The 25,077-nt window shown below is 35.6% G+C and overlaps 1 protein-coding gene across 5 annotated transcripts in view; it reads right to left on the bottom strand.

The window, feature by feature from the left end:
- The window catches only part of Focad (focadhesin), a 299,533-nt gene that overhangs the window by 201,865 nt on the left and 72,591 nt on the right, over nucleotides 1-25,077 (bottom strand). For 3 of the 5 annotated variants that reach the window (XM_071600672.1, XM_071600673.1, XM_071600675.1), the window contains 4 exons: nucleotides 23,422-23,626; nucleotides 20,026-20,235; nucleotides 11,666-11,753; nucleotides 8,787-8,989 (listed from right to left, as the gene is read on the bottom strand). In XM_071600672.1, coding sequence (XP_071456773.1) covers nucleotides 8,787-8,989; nucleotides 11,666-11,753; nucleotides 20,026-20,235; nucleotides 23,422-23,626 — 706 coding nt within the window. The remainder of the gene's footprint in view (nucleotides 1-8,786; nucleotides 8,990-11,665; nucleotides 11,754-20,025; nucleotides 20,236-23,421; nucleotides 23,627-25,077) is intronic. The other 2 variants (XM_027950623.3, XM_034636944.2) reach the window with 1 other exon arrangement.

Here is a 25,077-nt window from a genome sequence, read left to right as displayed (position 1 = left end):
TGAGACACTAATATATTCATCAGAAATATATTTCTGACATTCACTTATTTTTTTTTTTTATTTTTCATTGTAAGAAATCATTTCTCCCAACAAAATGAACACAAACTTTGAATTCCTGCCAAAAAGCTCTGTGCCCACATTTGAGGTAACAGGATTACACATAGAGAAAAACAGCTGGTAGATGAAACTGTAGAACAGTTCATCCCTAGTTTTTCTTATTTACCATTCATTTCTAATTAAGACAAGGAAAAAAATGGATCAATAAATAAACAAGATCCAAAGAGAGCAGAATTTGGAAAGAGCCACTATCACGAAAAACGGATTCAGCAATGAGAAAGAGGACAGAAAAAAAACACAACATTTGCCGGCTCCAGGCCCTCCTAGGAGGCAGCCCAGGGCAGATGGCAGACTTGGACAGAGGACAATTCCTGTTTGTAACAGACAGTATGTTGATAGGAACAGAGTTAGTTCAGCTGGAGCCTGGGAATTCATTAGTAATTGTGAATTCATTAGTAGTTGTGAATTACTTCTGCAATAAAATGTAGCCTGACAGCTCCAAATTGAAACAATACCCAGAGAAGACATTACGTTTCAGTAAATCTGAGAAATGTCTTCTCACAAAAGTAGTGCAGTCAGGGCCAGAGGTGGACAGAACCCTGCATCCTGCTATGGGTATAACAGCTCAGGAGAAGCTGCAGACATTAAAGAGCATTAGACATCATCGGCTAATAAAGTAATTCAAACCACACAGAATGCGTTGAAGCAAATGAGAAATCTCTAGATTATACCAGTCCAGTTATTGGAGGATGATTTATTTGGGGAAAAATAACAATTAAAAAGGTGAGAAGTAAAAGTTAAGCTTTATAAAAATTTTTAATAACAGATTTCTTGAGATATAATTCATCACCATAAAATGCACCCATTCAAAGTTTACAATTCAGTGGATTTTAGCAATTCACACAGTTGGGTAACCATGATCAGAATCTAATTTTAGAATATTTTTAATCACCCCAAGGGGAAACCCCATATCCATTAAGTCACTCCTCATTTTCCCACAACTCCAACCAGCCCCTAGAAACATCTGATTTACTTTGTTTCTATCCCAACTATTTTATATAAAGAGAACCACATATGTGGTCTCTTATGACTGGCTTCTTTCATTTAGCTTGTTTTTGGTGTTCATTCATGTAACAGCTTATATCAATACTTCGTTCCTTTTTATTGTCAAATAATATTCCATCAAATGGAGAGACCATATTATTCATCAGTTTATGGATATTTTGGGTTGTTTCCATCTTTGGCTATTATGAATAATGCCACTATGATGTTCCTATAAATGTTTATGTGAGGGTGTAAGTGTTCAACTCTCTTAAATATGTATTTAAGAATAGATTTGAAAATTAAATGCCACTCTAAAAGGAAGTAAGGATGTTCTACCCATATTAATAAAAGATCCCCCAGGTAAAAATGTAAGACACAGATGATGCACCTGAAATGTGGCCAATATTTTTTGTAAGAGGTTAGGGAGGAAAGGATTTTATTTTTACTCACTTATAGATGGAAAGTATCTGGACAAATGTGGAAGAGACTAGTAACCACTAATCATCATTGGCTATTTGTGACGGTGAGAACTGGACCAATGGAATGAAAAGCAAGAAGGTTTCTCATCAGACACCATTTTATGCTTTCTGAACCACATGAATATCTATTTCAAATACATAAATTTTAAAACTTCATATCTCAGTTGATATAGCTTTCTCTCTCAGAAAGTACTTTTCTTCCTAAGATAGAATTCATTAATGACCAGGGCCAAGTTCCTTAGACTAACAATAAGCAGCATTGGCTATGAGACTTAAAAGACCAGGACACCAGCACTGCCAGGTCAGTCTCTCTCTCTCCACATCTCATTTTCCTCATTTCTAAATTTTTTTTAAATATTTTTTTAGTTGCAGATGGACATAATACCTTTATTTTATTTGTTTGTTTGTTTTATGTGGTGCCAGGAATCGAACGCCTCACACATGCTAGGAAAGCACTCTACCACTGAGCCACAATCCCAGCAACCTCATTTCTAAAATTTAAGCAGTGACTAACTGCCTGCCAAGGTCATTGCAGTAGATATGATACAAGAACTAATAAGGCACCTAGCATGGTCCCTGAATTTGCAAAATACAGGGAAATAATATCCCTGTCATCTGCCGGGAAAAACTAAAATCAGAGGATATGAGCATAAAGAAAAGAATTTGGAAATCACCATGAGCCATGAGTCAAGTCCAAAGCAGGAACATTACAGAGAAATCTAAGAGTAAACAATGACAGAGCAAAGCAATCCCACATCACTTTAAGTATCATGTCCAGGATTAGGCTCTGAAGTTTGTTTGTCTAAGGATAGAGCAACAGAAAAAAGGCAGGATGTTAAATAGGATGTCACAAAACAGTCTCTGTTCCACTGAGTGACAGCACAATCTTGGGGCAAGGACTACAATCAATGTGTCAGTACCAGCTACCAAACCTCAACCCCGAGCCTACCAGAGGACCTGTGAGAAGCTGCTGGGTATTGACTTTCAAAGAACAAAGTGGGCATTTAAAAATAAAAGACAGGTCTGTGCTGTGTGAATTATGGCTCAATAAACAATGAAAGTCTGGCACAGTGGCCCAGGCCTATGACCCCAGCTACTTAGGAGGCTGAGGCAGGAGGATCCCAGGTTTGAGGCCCGCCCGCCTGAGTAACTTAGCAAGATCATGTCTCAAAATGTAAAAAAAGGCTGGGGAATAAAGCACTCCTTGGTTCACTCCCTAGTACAAAAGACAGACAGACAGACAGACGAGGGAAGACATTTAAATAAATACTACATGGTTGTAAAACATCCTTTACAGATGTAAAGGAGATGAGAATCTATTTTTTAAATTTTTTACTAAAAATGTTCAGGTCCATTAACTTTTAACCATAGGTATATTTAATAGTATTTATTTGGAAAAATGGGTGATAAAAAGAAGCAAATACAGTGAATACAGGTTTTTATTAACAGGGAACAACAATGTATGTCTATAATACTGACTAAAATAGGCTTCACAAACGTAAGTAGAGGAAATATGGAAACTCAAATATGGGGACCCTTAAAAGCAGGTTTTGGTAGAGGGCATATGAATCATTCACTAGATCATAAGAAGAAGAGTGGACTATACAAAGCCTCAAGGGGGTCCTTCCAGCCCAGTACTTCTCGGCGGAAGCTAGAAGAGAGCTGAGTGATTCAGGAGTTATGACATAAGTCATGCCACCCTGTATTACGTCAGTCAGAGAGGATGACAGATGCACAAGACCTAAGCTTACTAATTCCTTTTAAACTTTCAACCAAGAGCTCTTAAGAAACCAGTCTACTTCAATTCACTGTTTTCCTTACTATTAATTTACCAAAACGCCATGTTTATTTACTCCTAAATTCATCACAATGACAATAAATTGGGGTAAAAAGGATAAGAAGAAAAAGTGAATAGGGTGCATCCTCTAAAGTCAAATGGCCAAAATTTGAATTTCTGCTCTACCCTTCATTATCTATGCCCTAATCCGTTTCCTGGCTTGTAAAATAAGTATGGGAAGAATACTCTCAGGGCTGGAATGCAGCTCAGTGGTAGACCACTTATTTAGCATGTGCAAGGCCCTAGGTTCCATCCCCAGCACCACAAAAAAAAAAAAAAAAAAGAAGAAGAAAATACCTCTAAGGAAATGCAAATGAAATACAATTTCCTACCCACTAAGTTGGCTAAATCCAAAAACAATAACTATAATTGGAGAGGATGGAGAAATTGGAACCCTCATGTATTATGATGGGGTTTTGGGGATATTAAACGGTACAGCTCCTTTGGAAACTACTCTGGCAGTTTCTTAAACAGTTATGCTATGACCTAGCAATTCTATACTCAGGTGTCTACCCAAGAAAATTGAAAACACATATCCACACAAAACTTGTACACAAATGTGCACAGCAGCATGTTCAAGATGACCCAAAAGTGGAAATAACACAACAGTTTAACAGAGGAATGGAAAAATAAAATGTGAAATATTCATACCAAAAAACACTGTTCAGCCACAAAAGGAAATGAGGTTCTCATACACGCTACAACATGGATTAAACTTGCAAACATGCCAAGGTGTGGGCGGGGGGACTAAAAAGGACCACTTATTGTATAGTATATGACCCCACTTATATGAAACCAGTTAGGTAAATCTATAGGGAAAAAAAAAAAAAAAGTGGATTAAAGGTTGCCCGGGCTGATGGGTGAGGGTAAAATTAGGACATGGTGATTGAGGGGTATTGGGAGTTTTTTGCTTTTTTGGTTTTTTTTGTATTTTTGTTGTTGTTGTTTGGGAGGGGTTAAAAATGTTCTAAAATTGATTGTGGTGATGAATACACAATTCTGTGAATACACTAAAAGCCACTGAATTATATACTTTAAATGCATGAAATTTGTGTATGTGAATTATATCTTTTTTACTAAATTATTTATTTATCCTAATTTGTTATACATAATGGCAGAATGCAATTCATTTCTTATTACACGTATAGAGCACAATTTTTCAAGTCACTGACTATACCCAAAGTATTTTCACACCATTTGTGTCTTCATACATGTACATAGAGTAATGATGTCTAACTCATTCCACCATCAGTGAATTATACCTTAATAAAGGTACTACAAATAATTAGACTCCCACTACATCACCCTTGATAAGTTATTTCCCTTCTCTATGCCTCAGTCATCTCTTTGATGAATGAAACCATTAATATTACCTATTTCAAAGAGTTTGGGGTAAAAATTAAACAAGTTAATATATAGAAAAGCACTCAGAAAGGAGCCTACAAAGTACTCAATAAACTCCATGTACCAGGTATTTGGTTACTCATTTTACCAGGGTCCAGAGAGGTTTAGCCACTAGTCCAAGGCCACACAGCTAGAACAGGAGGAGATGAAGACAACAAGACAATGAGGACCTATTTTACAATTATCATGAGAAACATGAGTCAAAAGACAATGTAAATCCATTGCAAATTTCATGATTTTTAAGAGTTAAATACTCAAGATATTTTCTGCTTACTACAACTTTAAATAAAACCTATGCTTGGTACTATTTCATTATAAGGGACCCAAAATAGCATAGACAATTTAAACATACACATACACACACACACACACACACACACACACACATAAACATACACAACAAATGAATGAAAAAACACATGGTAGGGGCTGGGGTTGTGGTGCAGAGGTAGAGCGCTCACCTAGCATGCATGAAGTGCTGGGTTCCATCCTCAGCACCACATAAAGTAAAAAATAGAGACATTGTATCCTAATTTGTTATACATAATGGCAGAATGCAATTCATTTCATATAACTGAAAAATAAATGTTTAAAAAACATTTGGTAGACCCCAGCTTGGTCGAGCTATCCCTTAAGCTTTCTGTTGACTAGGATAGTTATATAGAAGTGAAATTTGCCATCATGCACAATTACAAGTTTAGCTTTTAAATCTCTTCCCATTCTCTCTCACCCACCATCACTCCCTCTAAAAGCTCTCCTGATTCTATCTTACTGGCTGCACCAGTTACTCAGTATATTACCTCAGCTCCACAGGCATCCTTTTGGTCCAGCTTTGTGACAATGCAGCAGCACCTTGACACCTCCTACCCCCTAACTCCATGCAGAGTCAGTCCCTTCAACAGAAGGCACAGGAGAGGCACTACAAGGCAGTGGAGAAAGGTTTCCTCTTAGGTTCCCTGTACTTTAATTTCTCCAACCACGGCCACCAAAGACATTCAGGAGACCCCAAATGGTGGCTTCCTATGAATCAGCTCTGGCCAACAGCTCCCCAGGAGCCCACATCATCCCGCAAGTTGCAGCCATATTGTCCCCAGTAAGGTCTGAGTCTCAGTCTTGATCACAGAGACCAAGTTCCTTCCTTGAGAAGTCCTCACAGTCTTATAGGTAGAAGCTGCTCCCTTCCTTTACTGTTGCAAAGTCTGTAGAGACTCATTTACAACTTTTGGTAACAATGCTTTTTACTAGTTAGTAATTATTTGTATTGAGTTTTTCCTGTTCAAATTTCTCTCTCCTAGGCTGGGGTTATATAGCTTGGTGGCAGAGCACTTGCTTAGCACATGTGAGGCACTAGGTTCTATCTTTAGCACCACATAAAAAGTAAACAAAAAAAGATATTATGTCCACCTAAAAATAATAAACTAAAGGCATTCTGTCTATCTATAACTACAAAAAAAAAAAAAAAAAAAACCTCTCTCCTGGCTGCACCCTGACTGGTACTTTCTTTTATCTCTTGGAGAGATGAGAAGGGTAGGATTTCCCAAGCACTTTGGTTTTCTGTTTTGTTTTGTTGTTTTTAACCTAGAGAGAACACAATAGGTGGCTTTAAATATCACACTTAACAGCCAAATAGAAAAGGATCCTGTTTTACACACACACACTAAATGTTCATCTTTTGTTTTTAAAAGAAAAATGGTAAGTTTGGTATAATATTTTTATATCTATATTTTTTATAATATTCTTTATATCTTCAAAACTAGAAGAGGCTAAAACGTATTTTATTGCATGGTTATCAACACTTCAGAATTGCAACCCTTACAGAATCACAAGGCCCAACATGTTTAACTTTGTTTTCATCCAACAGCCCAAGCAGACATCCAAAGAGCTGCTCTAGTTCTCAGTCAAATGCTGTCAGAATCACCAATCCAAAAAGAAATAAAAGCAAAATCTGTGGTTTTTATACAGAGAGCTCTCTGTAATAAATCAAGATGGTGAAAAGACCTGTGTTCTTATTAGAGACATACTTTCCTCATTGTTTAAATAAAAATTTACCGAGTATCTACCCGGTTTTAAACTATGGATTAGGTGCTGTGGATGCAAAGATAAATACACTAGGGTGTTATCTTTTTCTTTAAGTATGTGGAAAGGAGAATATTCAGTTCAACAACTAACAAAAATATTTTTTAACAATTTAAATGTTAATTTAAATTGCTGCAATTTTCTAAATGCCTTAGAAAAACAGCCAAGATTCTTTCCCTCAATGAGCTCATAATAGAGTTGGAGGCATAAACATGTAACCTCTAAATTAATACACAACATTTTTTGTATTTGACTAATGCAAAAAGTGCTGGGGATACAGAGAAAGCAATGAATTCTGACTCATTGTGAACATTAAGAAGAGGCAGTTCAAGCAGAGAACACAAAAGTGCATTATACGCAAAGGAAAGATTCAGAAAGAGACCTGGAGAGTGTGGCGCAAATTGAATCAATAGGTGTGGTTGGAATATAGAGTACTAGAAAAAAAAACAATAAAATGTGCCTTAAATTTTTTAAAAGGGTGATCATGTGTCTACTTAAAGACTCAATCAAACAGCACAGTATCACAAGAATGTTTATAGCCCTAATAGTATTTCTTCCTCATTCTTCTTCACCAGCAGCTAAAAAGAAAGTCCAGCTATTAGCATTGATTAATAAGATTTACACACACCTGAACAAATAGTAAGCTGAGTCCTTAGGTATTAGAGTTAGGGTGATCCTAAGTAAATACCACCTGTGAATTAAAGGAATCCACGTCTTAGACACAGAACATCCTGCCCCACCCCCACTCCCACCCCCATTTAGGAGGCAATCTTTGTTCTATATGGGCAAACCAAGAGGTAAGGTAAAAAGCTACTAGAATTCTTTGGTCACATTTTGCTTATTAGTACTAATATAAGAACTTCTTTCTCTTAATGCAAATCAATTACCTATTTTAAGTTTTAAAGTTTTAATCAAACAATTTGGATTTAGGAAGCTTCAATTTGCTTATGCCAATAACTGTATTACAATGATTAAACAAGTAATAATAATGATGGATTTTTGCTGCTACAACATTTAATAATATATGATAAGAGGCATTCGTTTTTCCAAATGAAGCAACTAACATGCTTCTATCTTGTATTTATGTGGTGCCTCTCTCTATGGAGACTTAGGATGCTTCACAGACTTAATTTTATTTAATCCTCATCCAATTCCTGTAAGAGTAGGAATTAGGAAAAAATATATTTTACCAAGAGAAAAACTCAAAACCAAAAGAGAAGAAGTCTGGCAAATCTAGGTCTAGAACTCAGCCATTCACCAGACACTGACAACACTACATTACTCTAAAAGGAAAGGTGAGACTGAAAACCAAGAGTGAGGGAGGTAGGAATAGTAACAGCAAGTGACAGGCCTGTTGTCTTCCAGCTGGGAGCAGGAGAGGAGGAACATATACAAGAGACATAAAGAGCCACATGCATGCCAAGGAAGATAGTATAACACACCATGTTAGGAAATAACACTCAGTTTGTACTGATTTCAGAACTTCCAGGCATTAAAGAAGCATTTCCCACCTTGGACTTTCCCAGATATGGCAATATGTCATACTAAGTATTATAAGAGGATAGGATTCCATGCTTAAATACATTAAAGTCACACACATATAGAACTGTTTCTTTTCTGAAAGATTCTCAGGATCTCTAATGACTAACATGCACTGGAATCTCAAAGAAAAAGTATTATACAGCATTTCCAAAACCTATGTTACAATAAGACTCCACCCCCTCCTCCAGGTGCAGAAGAATGTACTAACATCTCCTACACGCTGCCTGGCAGAGCAGTGAAGTTCACTGATGAAGCTCCCACCCTAACAGACACAGCATCAGGAGTAGATCTGGAGAGACAGAAAACTCACATGGACACTCTGAGAGAAACAAGGAAGGATTCGTTACCTTTTGCAGGTCATCTCTGTAACACTCCTGTTGTACCATTTCCAAAAGGTTCAAGGCCAACTGCTGTCTAGAGGGACCATCCTCATCCAAGGACATACAGTCTTCCAAGACAGTAGAAGAGAGTATCTGCAGCAGTGGCATCACAAGCAGCAGAGATGACTTTGGGATTTTCTGACCCTCAGCAAAAGAGAGGAGCTTCAAGGCTAACAGTCAAAACAACAATTCACATTTTTAAAATTAATACCACAGTCAAACAAAATGCTAATTTAAGTGACATGTCAGAGTTTTCCTATTCCTTTATAACTAGATCAAACACATACTTAGATAAGTCTCATCAAAAAAGGAAATAAAAGGAGCATAAAAGTTAACTATTATTTAAAACATGCTATTTATGTATAAAACTGAAAAAATGATTATGCTTTTTGAGAAAACACATGTATCAGATATAAATCAACTCCTTTTTTAGGTAAATATTATTATTTATTTTGGTCAATATTATTTTTAAATACAAATACCATTTTTCCTTTGTAATCTCTTGGATCCTACTATTGCCCTCAGTGAATAGTGAAGAGACCAAGAGTTCCTGGTGAATGATAACAAAACCAACAACACACATGCTTCCACTAACCAGCTAAGAACTGTTAGCAAATGAACAGCAAGGTGAGGCAGCACTACTGCCTTGCAGCTATATTTGCTAAGAAGCAGATCACAAAAAGTCTCAAAGTCTGTAAGCAGCTTTACAATAAAACGCATTTTTGATGAGTAACTTTTTTCATGTGAAAACTCAACATACACATCAGAAACATATATACAGAGTGCAAGAACTTAGCTATATGAACAGTTTCCCTATAAAATTAACTAAATGAATTAACGCACAAATATGCTATTTTTTAAAGTATTTTTTCATGAACCCTGATTTACTAAAAGATGTTATCTACAGGCTTCAGAGTTAAATTATCAAAATAGTCAACTGATTTTCCCCACTGCATCCTAAAAATTTCTATAAGCCTTAAATTATACCCATGAGTTGTCATTATTTTAAGTCATCCTGAAGTCAAACCTTAACATGATCTGTTGTATTTATATAAATCCATTACTCTAATGCTAATAACTTTATTTTTTGCCTAAATATTGGTATTAATCCATAATTATTGGAGCTATTATCAAAATCCATTATCTTTAAATGCATATAAATATTTCAATCATATAAATCTTCCAGACACTTTTATAAGTTGCTATTTATAATCAAGGCTAGGGATAATTATAAAGCATATTACATTAGTGTTGGACATACTTTTTATTTTAAATAATCTGAAATAAGTATCCTTTTAGCTATCTGATTTCTTTGAATTCCCAATGTTCTAAACAGCAGACCATCCTTGCTTTTCAAGATGACACACTAGCTCAGTAGTTCTCAGTGTGATTTATTCATCTAACTTGGGCAACTTCAAATCAGACACTGGCTTAGTAGAAAAAGAAAAGTCTACCAAACAAATAATAAAAGTATTTGAGTGTTTGATCTAGTATCATTCTTTTATTATACATGAGCCACAATATAGTTGTAACATGATCTGTTGTGTTCAGAATTAGAAATGTGCTTTCTCTGGGCTTTGAAATTTTGTCAAAAACAAATAAAATCCATTTATATAAAAAGTCCAAAAAAGGTAAATCTACAGAGACAAAAGATATATTAGTGTTTTGGGAATGAAGATTACAAAGAGGCATAAGAAATTAAGGGACTGATGAAAATATTCTACAACTGGCTCCTGGCATTGGTTGCCACATCTATAAATTTACTAGAAAACACATTAAATGGTGAGTTTTATGGTATGTAAATTTTACTTCAATAAAATATTTGAAAAATAACAAAACTATGGCTGTCAGAGGAGCAGGACTGGTAAATTACACATTGGGAAGATCCCATGTGCACTGCTGTAAGAAAAAAAGAAAAAAAAAACAGTGGAGGGGGTCAAAAAGGGAACCTGGAGGAGTGGCTTGAAGGAGCAAGGGCTGATAGGCAAAGCAGGGTAGAAATCAAAGTGAGAGCCAAGAACCGCCTCCATGTGCTAAAGCCATTTTTACAGTTATATTACAAGTGAAAGATCAATTCACTCAAACTCACAATGGATTAAAATGCCCAGAGGAATGAGCTATCCAATAAGTATTTATCTCAAGCACTTCATAAAAATGAATGTGGGGGTTTATCAACATATCATGGCAACATATAATTTAGACTGATCCCCCATTACTACATAGGCTATATCAGACCAAGCAAAATGAGGCAGCATTGATAAAAAAAAAAACAAAACACATTTTAAAGGTGTGTGCCTTGTTTGTCAATCTGCCAGACTGTGCAACTTGATTTTTAAACCACATTCTTCTGAATTAGAACATTTTCACCTCCCCTTCTCCACCCTCTCTTAGGTCAATACTGGATAGTCTTTCATTTGTTCTAGCTAGTTAATACAATAACCATAAATTAAATCCTGTTCAATGTAGCACCAACTATGACTAATAAAGGTAGAGAAACTCAAAAACAACATGCTAAACACTTACTGTCTTTCAAGGGTTTTACATTATTGTTTCAGATTTGGGTGTACAACTGTGAATAAAGTAATATGTTCTTCAATACATTTATAAATGCCATTGCTATGATTTATATTATAACCTAATGTGCCTCAATTACATTGAGTAAATTATGGTACATGAAACTTGACACAAGATGAGGGAAAAAAAAAATTATATATATATATTCTACTTGGTAATGATTAATTAGGAAAGTTCCAGAATAGAAACTCAAAATACATAGGATAGCATTATATCCATTTCAATCAACTCCTACCAACACTCGTGGTATATTTACATTTTATTCTATTTACCTAGACTTAAGATTGGTTTCTGCTGACTTTCTGGAGTCTGTAGAAGTAGTAAAGCTATTCCAATTATGACCAATTCAACAGGAAAATCCTAAAAAAAAATAAAATAAATAAGATAATGAAAGAGTTAAAGTAATTTCCAGAACTATGGCTTCATGACATTTAACCAAAAACAGTATATTTAACATGAATAACTGCAGATTTATTATATAACATTTCTTATGCAAGTCTATGCTGATAAAGAATGGTGAATGCCACACAGTCAGAAATAAATTCAAAATGTTATATCGTATGGCCAAAGGGCAATAGGCCTAAACCAAAATAATTCAGAGGGAAAGCTCTTTAACACAATAAGTGTTAACAAAACAAAATTGACAAGTCTTCAACATACTCAATCTTTGGAAACCATTAAAAATTAGTAGAAATACTGAATTTAGAAACATTGCACATCTGAAAAACAATTCAATTTTTCTACTTATCCAATTCACATAATTCAACCATATAACTTCCACAATGAATTACATTAAACAAATTTTAATAAATCATGCTATTATAATAAAAGAGATATTAGTGCCAAGGAGGCAGAGATTATTTTTTAATTATAGTAATTTATTAAGCATATTTAAATGTAGCAAAGCAATAACTATAGAAGCAAAAATCATTAAGTTCACCAAGAATATAAATAAAATGAAAAAGATATGCATATTAAGTTCTATTAAAATGCAAGTGACATTATTTGAGGCTTCTAAATAAAGAAAACAATATATAATAGAACTAAAGAAGAAAGACCCAGCTAAAATTACTTCATTTTGGAAATTTTACGGATGCACCCGAGGAGCCAAAGTACCTACGAATCATGAAGACAGGCAAAAAGTAAAATAAAAATAAGTAAGGAAGAACCACACATTTTAAAAAACTTGATAGAATACAATTTAGTCTGACACACTCAAAAGGTATAGTCTTGGAGATGCTATCAATTCTGAAACAAATTAACAAATGTCCTAAATCTCAGTTTTATTATTTGAAAAGTGAAATTAATCAAAATGGACCTTTTAACATGTTGGTTTATGGAGTCTGGGGGGAAAAAAAAAATCAAACAGCAAAAACAAGGAAATTAATTTTAAGTTTTTGTAAATGGAATATATTCTAATTTGTTTTTTGTTTCTTTGATTTTTGGTATTAGGGATTGAACTCAGGGGCACTTAACCACTGAGCCACATCCCTAGCCTCTTTGGCTTTGAACTTGACGATCCTCCTGCTTCAGCTTTCCAAACCACTGGGATTATAAGTATGTGCCACAGCACCAGGCATATTTTAATTTGTATATTTAGAACTTTATAGGTCCAGTTTTCAAATACAGTTGAGAACAATGAAACAATGGGACAAAACATCTATTTTAAAAAATGCATTTTAAGACAATACATCAAAAAGTATATATCATCTGTCATATTTTTTTCAATTTCAATATCTGCATATCCATATAAAACAAAAGCCAGCAAGATTACTTAAATTCCAAAATGACTAGCTTTCAAGAAGATCAGAGAGAAACAAAAGCATATCTGTTTACTAATGCTATCACTGAAAACCCTTTCTCATATCAGCTGTCACTGCAAGGGCCACGAAGTAGCATTTTAGGGTTCTGAAACAAAACTGAAACATTTTAGTGGGTAGAACTTAAAGGCATGCAGTCATAAATGGCAATGACCTTCTCCAGGAAGGGTGACAATGATCTCTGCAGAAAGTGAAAGAAAAAGAGCTGGAGACTTAAGACATCAAAAAGAAGGAATAGTCAATGGTTGAGAACTAGACTAGATAAATCTTAAATTGCTTACAATTCTGAGAGGTTAAAAGGTTTTTGTTTGATGGATTTATCATGACCACAGAAGTATGGTAGCACTTAATGAGATCATTTTATAAACCCTGTTCCATTTCTAGGCCTCCAGGTACTACTATAGTAACTGGCTCTGCACAGGTGCAACCTGAGGCTACTCCCTGATGTGCACAGCACACCTCTTTGCTTTCTGCTCCAGAACAGCAGGTTCAAGTCCCATAGAGCAAGGCTTGACAAATTGGCAATAGGATCCCATGGATAAATGCTTCTTCCCTTATTCTGGATATGTCTAGAGGATTCTAAGACATTTCTCACAGGGCTTCTTAGAATATTCTGTGGAATGGAGTGACTGGTTGCTTGTAGCAATGTCCTATTTGGCATTTCTCATTTGGCCTTGACCTTTCATCATTCACTCATCTTGTCTCTTTCCCACCTGCTTCCTGGGATCACATTTGCAAATGAACTCCAGCCACATAATCCTTTGTGATCACCCAGGCTCTGCTTTTGCCTTTAGAGGAACTGAGGTTACCACAGAACCCACACAGAGATAGGAAATACAAAAGAGGAGCAAAGGCCTCCATACCTAGCCACAGATGTCAGAGGATTCTTAATGTCAGAAAACACCTGGAGTCCAAACTTTCTGTCCTCAATTCAAGTAAAAGATATCACTGAACTCCTTTTCTGAACTAGGCACTAGGTACATATGCTGGCTGCCGGAACACTACTGTAAACAAAACAGTCTCCTTTCTCTTGGCATGTGTAGTCTGGTCATGGAAAACTATTTAAAAAGAAAGTGAAAACCTGATGTAAGAAAATCTACATCCTGTGACAGACACAATGAGGAAGGCAGCACAGCCCCAGCAATCCCAGGGCCACAGCTTTGCTACCCACCCTGTCCTCTGGTGGAGCTGACTGAGCCAAGCCAGACTGAACAGATCATTTTTCCTAGGAAAATGATCCTTAAACTGAGACACATAATAAAGAAAGGTGGTTGGGACTGTGTAACCTGATGGTGGTGTCTTAGAAACCCCTTGTTCCTAGACTTTCTGAAACCAGAATGTTTATTTCACCAGTCCTTCACTTTGAAAACTATCCATTTCATCGCAATCAGTATCATGTTTGCTTAATTTTGTTGATCTGAGTACATTTATTTTGTTTGAAATGTAAAGAACCATATGATATCATTCAAATTGATCAACTACTAGCTCAACTAAGCCCAAATCTGCCAATACTAATACAATCTAAGAAATAAATTAATTTAGTATACAATGATATGTCTCTAACTTAATAGTAGCAAGAACAAAGGAAAAAAATCTAAAGTAATATTGAAACTGAATATTCATTGATACCCAAAGGAACAGGAATATACATATAATCTCAAAATACATAGTAAGCGCTTAATTCTACTTCATTTTACTTCAAGTTAGTATGCATTTAGGCCTTAAAGGATATGTTTTCATTAATTTTCCTTTATTTTTTGACCTCAGAAACATTGACGTAAGGGTGAGTAGCAAGAAGCTTTCAAAACAAAATATTTCAACAGTTTTACTCATTGTTACTCCCTTCTAAAATTGTTAAAATGTTGAGCAAAACGGAGAGAACATAAATATGACCTTCTCTCACTGACATTCTCTCCTTTTATTGCTATAAATGAAATTAATATTCTATAATTCTAGGTAACAAAAAAAATTTTTAATTGAACTCAAGAGCCAACTTGAAGAGATTCCTGTTGGCCAAAAATAGGACAATTTCAACTTCACAAGGGACAATATCCTCCGTAGATTGAAACACAATAAATATGTTGAAATTTCTAAGTTCATAATGATATGTCTAGAAATCGGTAAATAAAGGGAAAGGGGAAGAGTCATGTATTTATCCTGCATTTCCTATACAAACTCTACCACTAGATAATCAAACAGTAGTTGAGGGAGTTTCCTTTTAAAGAAGCATTCCAGCTAATAAGAAAGAAAATTATCATTTCTGCAATTCCCAATGAATTAATGGAACTAAGCAGTGATTATCTATAGCTACTAACATTATAAAAAGAAAAGCAACACACATTATGCATCCCTTGATGAAAGGACACACCACCCCATAGTCTTGGATGCAAAATAAAATAAGTCATTCTGAATCTGATTAAGCCTCTAGAGCTACTTTTTTTCTTCTTCTTCTAAATTAGAGCTTTAGTTATACATAGTAGTTAGGTCACATCCTGACAAACCCATACATGCATGGAATTCAATTTCAGTTCATGAGCCCCCAATTTTTCCTCCCATTATCCTTCACCCTCTTCCTCCTTCTCCTTCTTCTACTCTACTAGACTTCCTTTTGCTCATTAATTTATATGTAATTGGTTCTTTTTACTTATGCATAAAGGTGAAATTCTCTGTGCTATATTTATATATGCATTCAACATGATTTTTTAACAATTCATTCTGTATTGCCTCCATTCTGCCTCTCAATCTTCTTCATTACTGGTCCTCCTTTATCTTTATGATAGCCTATCCTTTCCTCCCCCTTCTCTTTATTTTACTCTAGCTTCCACATATAAAACATTCAGGGCTGGGGTTGTGGCTCAAAGGTAGAGCACTCGCCTGGTGTGGGTAAGGCACTGTGTTTGATCCTCAGCACAACATAAAGATAAAATAAAGGTATTGTGTCCACCTACAACTAAAAAAAATTTTTTTAATTTTTTTTTGATAAAACATAATTTAAAAACAAAGAATATATTCAACTTTTTGAGTTTGGCTTATTTCACTTATTATGATATTCTCCATTTCCATCCATTGACCAACAAATGCCATAATTTCATTCTTCTTTATGGCTGAGTAGAACTCCATTTTGTGTGTGTGTGTGTGTGTGTGTGTGTGTGTGTGTGTGTGTATGTATATATCAAATTTCTTAATCTATCCATCCAAAGACAGACATCTGGGTTGATTCTGTAATTTAGCTATTGTGAATTGTGCTGTTATAAACATGGATGTGACTGTGTTGCCACAGTATGTCGATTTTAGATCTTTGGGGGAAAAGGAGTGGGAAGCTGTGTCATATGGGTTCCATCTCTAGTTTTTTGAGGAATCTCCATACTGTTTTCCAGAGTGGTTATAGTAGTCTACAGTCCCACCAACAATGTACAAGTGTACCTTTTTCCCCCACAAATAGAGCTAACTATCTCTGAACAGAGAAACATGTTGAAGTGCCTTATGAAGATATAATCAGCAAAATCTAGAATGTAGAAAACTCTGCAGCTCATACAAGCCAGGTTTTCCATACATAAAGCACAAGGAGAAAAACAAGTGAGGAAGGAATAAAAGGGGACTGCCTTTAATTTAAAAGCCATCTAAAGAACAGATTTTACAAACACATACACCCACTCACCCCAAAACTATATTACAGTGTTTAGAGATATGTACTTAGATAAGACTAACAACACGCAAGGAAAAGAATAACTGTAGATAAGTCATGACTGTCAGAGGAAGCAGGAATTTGTGCTTAGGAATAGGCTTCTGGAGAACTTGGGGGTGGCAAGCAGGTTCTATTTCTTGATCTCTTTGGTGGCTACAAGGGTGTTTGCTTTGTATGTGAAAATATAAAAATTACCTAATGGTGGTAGTTTAAAATGCAGATGGTTGGGCCTTGCTTGCTCAGACCTACTTCTGATAAACTGGACACTAGTTGGAACCGTCTGAAGTATGAATTTCATGAGTCTTATCTGTTTTTAACTATTCACTAGAACAGTTTATCATAGGTAGCTGCTTAATAAATACAAGCTAAGGAGAGATATATGATAAAACAATGATGTTAAAAGGAACTAAACTCTGAAATTATAAATGATAATTATAACTACTACTCACAAGAATCTAGTACAAGTACACAGGGATAACATGAGGTTGACCTAAGAATACTAAATCCATAGGAATGGTAATTCATCCATAAAATAATTGTCCATAAAATAGATGAACTCTATATAGGGCAGAGGGGTTGGAGGGGAAGGGAGAGGGCATGGGGGCTAGAAATGATAGTGAAATGGGATGATCATTATTATCCAAAGCACATGTATGAAGACACGAATGGTGTAACTTTGTATACAACCAGAGATAAGAAAAATTGTGCTCTCTATGTGTAATAAGAATTATAATGCATTCTGCTGTTATATATAAAGAAAAAATAAATTTGATATTTTAAAATTGTTTATTCATGTTTCTCATGTTATTATATAATTATACCTACTATAAGCAATATATTATATATTATAAATAGATGTATTTATACATCTTAATAGATTTAATAGATTTAGATTAGGGATCCACCATTATGAATTCATTAAATCATAACTGCCTCCTTACTACAAATAATAGCTGTTTTAGGGGTTGAGGTCTCAACAAAATTTTGAGGGGATATAATTCAGCCCACAGCAAGGATGATATATAATAAATGGCAAAATAAATGACACAATTATATAATAAATGGCAAAATAATCATATCTATATAAATTTTTTTTTAGTTGTAGTTGGACACAACACCTTTATTTATTTATTTTTATGTGGTGCTGAGGATTGAACCCAGGGCCTCACAAGCACTAGGTGAGCACTCTACCACTGAGCCAAAACCCCAGCCCCAAATATATAGCATTTTATATAATATATATAATAATTACACAAAATATATTATCTAGCATCTCAGTATATATGAAACCATTCTAATCATAGATTGACAGATGACTTACTTGAGCTTTCCTTGACTCCTATTTTGCACCAAAAATCAACATTCACTATTTCCTCACCTGCCATGCATTCCCCTATTCCAATTATTCCCACCACCATCACTCAGCTGAAACCACTTTGCTAATGTGAACAATGGATACAAAAGGTATACAAGTTTCTGTTGTTTAAGTCACCCAGTCTGTCGTATTTTTATTTGCTGCATTCTCAGAATACTTTATGTCCCTTGGATATTATCACCTCTTCATTACACATAATGCTGTTGACCATTCTCCCCTGACAGAGATATTCCTTCCTTTGATTTTCATGACATCTGTTTCTTCTGCTTATCTTATAATTCTTCTAGTCCTACTTTCTCTGACTCCCCTTAATCAGTACACTTCAAATATCAACAACCCTGGAGTTCCATCCCAAGCCCTCCCCACAGTACATGTCTACAAATCTATACCTTTAGCCTAGGCCTCTATTCTGGATTTCAAACAATATATCAACAATCCATGATCCATGCACACTTCAAACCAAGCATGTCTAAAACCAAATTAATTATCTTCCCTCCAACATTTGCTTCCATTTCTCAAAGTGAATGGCTTCATCCAGAAGCCCAAAATAGAAGGCTGCCACTATCAAAGGCCTTCTTTCTAACCATCTAATCAACCACAAAGCCTTACCATATCCTCTTCACGGTTCTCTTTCCCTGTTCCATACCCTAATTTGATCTTTGCTATGGGCTGAATTACATCCCCTCAAAAATCGATGTTGAGACCCCAGCCCCTAAAGTAAATATTATCTGGAGTAAGGAGGCAGATATGATTTAATGAGTTGATAATGATGGATCCCTAATCCAATAGGACTAGGGTCTCCATAAGAAGAGAAACCAAAGAGCTCATAACCCATCTCAACATGTGAGGACCCTGAGAATAGACAGCCATCTGCAAATGAGGAAGAGAGCACTCTCAAGGGACTTAATTGGCCACCACCCTGATTGTAGGCTTCCTAGCCCCCAGAACTGTGAGAAATAAGTTTCTGTTGTTTAAGTCACCCAGTCTGTTGTATTTTGTCCTAAGACAGCTGCCTTACTTCCTGCCCTGTTAGTATTCTCTATCTAAAATGCTCCCAACTGTCCCACTAGAATGATCTTCCACATACAAAAAAATGAAGGTGCCTCTCTGATGAAAGGTCCTCAGTAGCATGCCATTACCTGAAAGATAAAACGAAAACTCATCTGTGTGTCATAGGAGAGGGCCCAACTTTATCTTCCTCACCTTAATCCTTCAATAATCCTCAAATCAATGCGCTTGTTTGCTGAAGAGGTCACGCCTGCATGCTCTCTCAGGCCTCTGTGTTTAAGCACATGCTGATTTCCCAGCTGGAATGCCCTTCCCAACCTCTGGATTGTACTTAACTCCTCTTCAGTCTTCAAATCTCAGTCCATGCCTTACTTCCCTTAAACTGTGCTCCCAGTGCACTATAAATATACTCCCCTAAAAACATTTATCCTATGGTACTAAAATAGTTATTTACATGCTTGTAAGTCCCTTGAGGTCACAAAAATGTATTTTTTTAACTATGTATTTCATAGGGTTTGTCCAATAGTGATTTTCAATATATGAATAAATAAATAAATATCACAGTAGCAGATCCTTCACTAATGCTCCAAAGAGAATTTAATGATTCATTTTATAAAAAATAGTAGTACATTAGTATGATCTAATTACATTAGATCAAATCACCTCTACTATGCAATAAACTAAATGAGCATCATAACCCAGTTAAGTGATAACTGACACATTATATTTTCTTGCTATTCTTACCTCCTTCAGAAGTTCAACACTGTGGTCTAAAAGCTGAATTAAAGATGAGCATTCCCCGGTTATCTTTAAGCTGACTTCACAGATACACAGCAACTGCAGTGTCAACTGGCTCAGCTGAATTTTCCAGAAAACAGGATGACGCAAAAGACTTAAATATAATTCCTCAATAAACAGCATCACTTCTGTTGTCTGTATCAGATCTTTTATCTGCTTATGAAAGATATTACATATAACACATATATCATTAAAATAATAAACACATCACAGGATGATGTTAAAGCTATGCAAGAAATTTTTAACAAAATAGTTTTCTCTAAACCTATGAAGACATAAAGGAGATGAAGTAAGTGAAATAACTCAATCAGTGTTAAAACACACAACACTGTCCCCCCTCCTTTTGCCACTAACTAAAATACAATTTGCTACTGTTTTTGTTATTGCTGCCTGGCACGAATTCTTTTCATTTATTTTTCTAGCTTCTCTGAGTGCAGATGTCTTAAGACAAATTACATGAGTGCCAAGCGAAGTGGTGAAAAAATGTTGAGGGAAATTAAAAGCTGGTTTTGAATTCTCATAAGTAAAGTCTCCTTCTTACAGTTCCAACACAGAGACCTGGGGGTAAGGATGAGCATTTCATTCTAATGCACTAGTAAGCCCTACATCTGCAAGATATTAGCTCAAACAACCATAGCCAAGAGCATCTTGTCCATATTGGGAAGTTGTAATAAAAGACCATATTTAAATGATAGGATGTCTTCTCAACAGGCTAATGTATTAGATAAGAAAGACTTGGGTACTCTTGAAAATACCAATTCAATTCAAACCCAGATGCTCTGAACAAAATTTTGGAGTTGGTATTAAAGATGTGTCCTGCTCACAGACACACTGGCATTTCCCAGAGATTACAAACGATGAACCATCTGCTTCAATCAGGATCCTTGTGTCTGTTAACTTCATCAAGAGGAAAGCCTACAGTGGACCAGCTATACCTTTGACTAGCGGTTACCACCAATACAACCCCAAATTGCTGTAAGTTAGACACACACATAAAAATTAGTGCCTAGCAAAAATGAAAAATAGATAGTAAAAGATCAAAAGAAAAAATGGCAGAAAATATTGTTATTAAATAAATAAATTTTATATATATATATATATATATATATATATATATATATATATATGAGAGAGAGAGACACCAGTAGATAATTTTGAGCATCTTTCTTTATTTTCAGGGACTTTATTTTTTGCAGAGTAGAAAAGTTCAAGGATCACTAAGGAAAGAGATGGATTTAATAGAAAGCCTAATGTTTATTTGATAGTACATTTTCTTGAGTGCCTTTTTTTGTGCACATTTGGAACGTCCCATAATTCAAAAAAATATTCAGAAGAAAACCTCAGCAAATTAGCATTAAAGGCCCTCCCAGTCTTGAGCATTATCAAAATTCTTAAAGATAGAACATTACATCAAAATTATGTAGAAATAGATCATAGATAATATGTGATGACAAGAGTCACAATAAAAATTAAAAGGACAATTCCACAAATATAAAACAGAAGAGTAATTGTTATGAGAAGAAAAATAAATAGGAGGTTCACTGACCACATTCTCAAAGGATGGCATGGCTATTTGTTAAAAGTTAATTTAAATGTGACTCCACCCCACTGCATATGGGTTGGATCGTACCTATAGCACAGTATTCTGCTCTGAGCATATTTCACAGTGGCACATTCTGAGCACCAATAAACTAGAGAATTAATGGCAAAGGAGAATGAAAAGTCTGGAAACCATTTCATATGACAAAGTGAAGTAATGAAGACAAGAGAGAAGGGAGGAAGGGAAAAAAGGAAGAGAAGAAAACAAGATAGGATGCAGATGGTCTTTTTAAAAGCTTATTTTGTCTATTATCGGGAACAACAGAGACTAATGGTTAAGTTTTTGTTTTTGTTTTTTAATAAAGGTCAAAGAAGAACTTGCTTAAAAGGGTGGGGGGTGCCTTACAAAATAGCATGTTTGTCACTATAATATCCAATCAGTCATGAGATGGTCATCTTTTAAGAAAAATCAGAAATAACTGTAATGAGTGAGGAACTGAATTTTGCTAGGTATAAAAAAAATGAGAGAAAGAAGGGGCCTTATAATAAAGCTATTTGTTCAGTGATGAAAATTATGTCACTAGTTCCAAATGATGCTTCCTTTCTCCTTACATGTATCTCAATCACACTAGCAAGCCAAATATTCCCAGAAATATTTGAAAGAGCTCATTTCTACCAGTATTTAAGCTTTTCATGAAGATGAAGATGAACATTTACCAAAAAGCACAGAACAAGATAATGTAGGCATGGTGGGAGGAGGGGATGTACCCTAGTTCAGGACATTCTGCCTATACAATGCTTTATTGCCTGCACAAAAAAAAAAAAAAAGGCTTTACAAAAAGCCACAGGAGAATTCATTTTAATTAACTTTTCTCTGCCTTGATTACAAGAAAAGCCTATTTATGAGTCACAAAGGAAAGATGCAGTCTAGTCACTCCTTGCTAACACAAATTTAAATCAGGTCATCTGTGACCTCAAGTGATCATTTTGAAATACATTCACAGATTCCCTCCATCGGAGCAGCATGGTGCTCTGATTCCAGGCAAAGGGCTAACCTCGATTACGGGATGGGGCAGCCTGATAAATGAATTCCTACACTAAATCACAACACACTGGCAACTATAATTATTTAAAATCTGCTCTTATAGTAACACCTCAAATTTCTCTCTCCCATGAACTCCCTCAACATTTTATCCACACCCTATGAACACCTTTCAATCATCTACTTTCGATTATAAGAATTTGTATACTTATCTTAATTCATTCATTCATTCATTCATTCATTATACAGTGGATTTTTCAAGAGCAGCATCCATCAGGGCCACCACATATGCCATAAGAGGAAAGGTGGACACTGGAATCTAGCACTCAGTTGGCCAAGATTTGCATCCTCAGAGTTGTATCCGTCCCGAAGACTCAACTTTTCTATAAACTTGCACAAAGGTTTTTGTTTTTGTTTTTTAATTTTCTTGTACCTCTCCTAGTGTCTAGCACAAGAGAAACTCAACTCAAAATCTTTTTCTGGATAAGTCTTTCTTAAATAAAGTTTCCATTCCTACTAATACCAAGAGAGACTGTGCCGATTTATATTTCCATGAATTTAGTGAACATAGCATATGTTAACATTAAATGTAGATATGGTTCCTCCATCTTCTGCAAAAGAGTGCAAGCATTTCTAGAACCAGGATTGTCTCCAAGTTCACCAAATCACATAGGATCTACAACTACTTTACACATTGATGATACTAGTCAACACTTGCTCGTACTGATACCACATTAGGGAAAGAAGAAGGAAGACCTTACCTGCAAACATGGAATCATGTCACAACACAGCTGAAGTATCTGTTCTTCCAATATTGATGGCTGTGCCTCATCACACAGAACCCGGGGTTGAAGTAAGACTTTTAGCAGGGCTAGTCGGAGTTTAGCATATTCTTGTGACTGGGATGGTTCACAATATAGATACCTCAGAAATGGTGCCATTATTTGGACACATGAAACTTGTGACCTGCAAATTATGTAATGCAGTAGCCATGTGAGTTAAATACACTATAAGAATACTGGCATATATCAATTTATAGTTCATGATATATCAAACTACCAAGCCAGTAAGTGTAATTTTTCTTCTTTCATTCCACTATGACTTAATTAGATCTATGCCAAACAGTTCTTTGCTCACTGAGTGAAATGACAAGACTGGAAGACCATGAGGCAGTTGCCCAGGAATAGGAATCTGTTTTGCACATTAGAATTGTATCTGTATCTTCAGGATCAATTTTTGTGAACAATAGAATCATCTGAGAAATTTTTAATATTATAAATGTGAGGATCTACTCTCCAGTATGACTATTATGGTTTAGATATGAGATGTTCCCCCAAAGCTGATGTATTTAGACAATGCAAGAAAATAGGTGAAATGATTGGACTGTGACAGCCTTAACTTAGTCAATGCATTCATCTGCTTGAATGGATTAAGTGGGTAGTAACTGTAGGGAGGTGGGCATGGCTGGACAGGGTGGGTCACTCAGGGCATGCCTCTGGGGTGTATATTTCATCCCTAGTGAGTAGGGGACTGTCATGCATGCACACTCTCTCTCTTTCCTTCCTGATTGTCACATCCTGAGCTGCTTTTCTCTGCTATGATGTTCTGCCTCACCTTGGGCCCAGAGCAGTGGAGTTGGCCGTTTATGGACTCAAAGAATGAACCCCGAATAAACATTTTCTCCTCCCAAATTTTTCTTGTCAGATCTTTTGGTCACAATGGCAAAAAAAAAAAAAAGAAAAAAGATGATAATAACAGGCATGTGGTGGGCTGGGGATGTGGCTCAAGCGGCAACGCGCTCGCCTGGCATGCACGGGGCGCTGGGTTCGATCCTCAGCACCACATAAAAATAAAATAAAGATGTTGTGTCCACCGAAAAACTAAAAAATAAATATTAAAAAATTCTCTCGCTCTCTCTCTCTAAAAAAAAAAAAAAAAAAAAGAGGCATGTGGTTTTGGGAAAACTCTGCAGGTGAGGATCTACATAAAATATATCCAAACAACCATCCTAAAATGATTTCGATGACAGCTAACATTTACAGTACTTATCTACAAATTTGCTTTTTGTAGTTCCAGTTACCCTCAACCAGTCTGAAAATATTAAATGGAAAATTCTAGAAACAACTCATAAGTTGGAAACCACACAGTGCTCTGAGTAGCCTGACAATATTTCATACTATCCCACTCTGTTCCTCCCAGGACATGAATCATCCTTTATTCAGCATGTACATGTTGCATATGACATTCACCATTAGTCACTTAATAGTTATCTCAGCTATCAGGTCAACTGCTCGTATATCTCAATGCCTGTGTGCTGATGATCTTAATAATGGTAACAAAACATAAGAGTAGTGATGCTAGCAATTTAGATATGTAAACAAGTCATAAAGTGCTTCCTTTAACTGAACACTTAACTT

The sequence above is a fragment of the Marmota flaviventris genome, chromosome 13 (genome assembly GCF_047511675.1).
Source record: "Marmota flaviventris isolate mMarFla1 chromosome 13, mMarFla1.hap1, whole genome shotgun sequence".
Taxonomy (NCBI): Eukaryota; Metazoa; Chordata; class Mammalia; order Rodentia; family Sciuridae; genus Marmota; species Marmota flaviventris.
The sequence above is the reverse complement of the archived record's forward strand: the minus strand, read 5'-3'. Positions and strand labels throughout refer to the sequence as shown.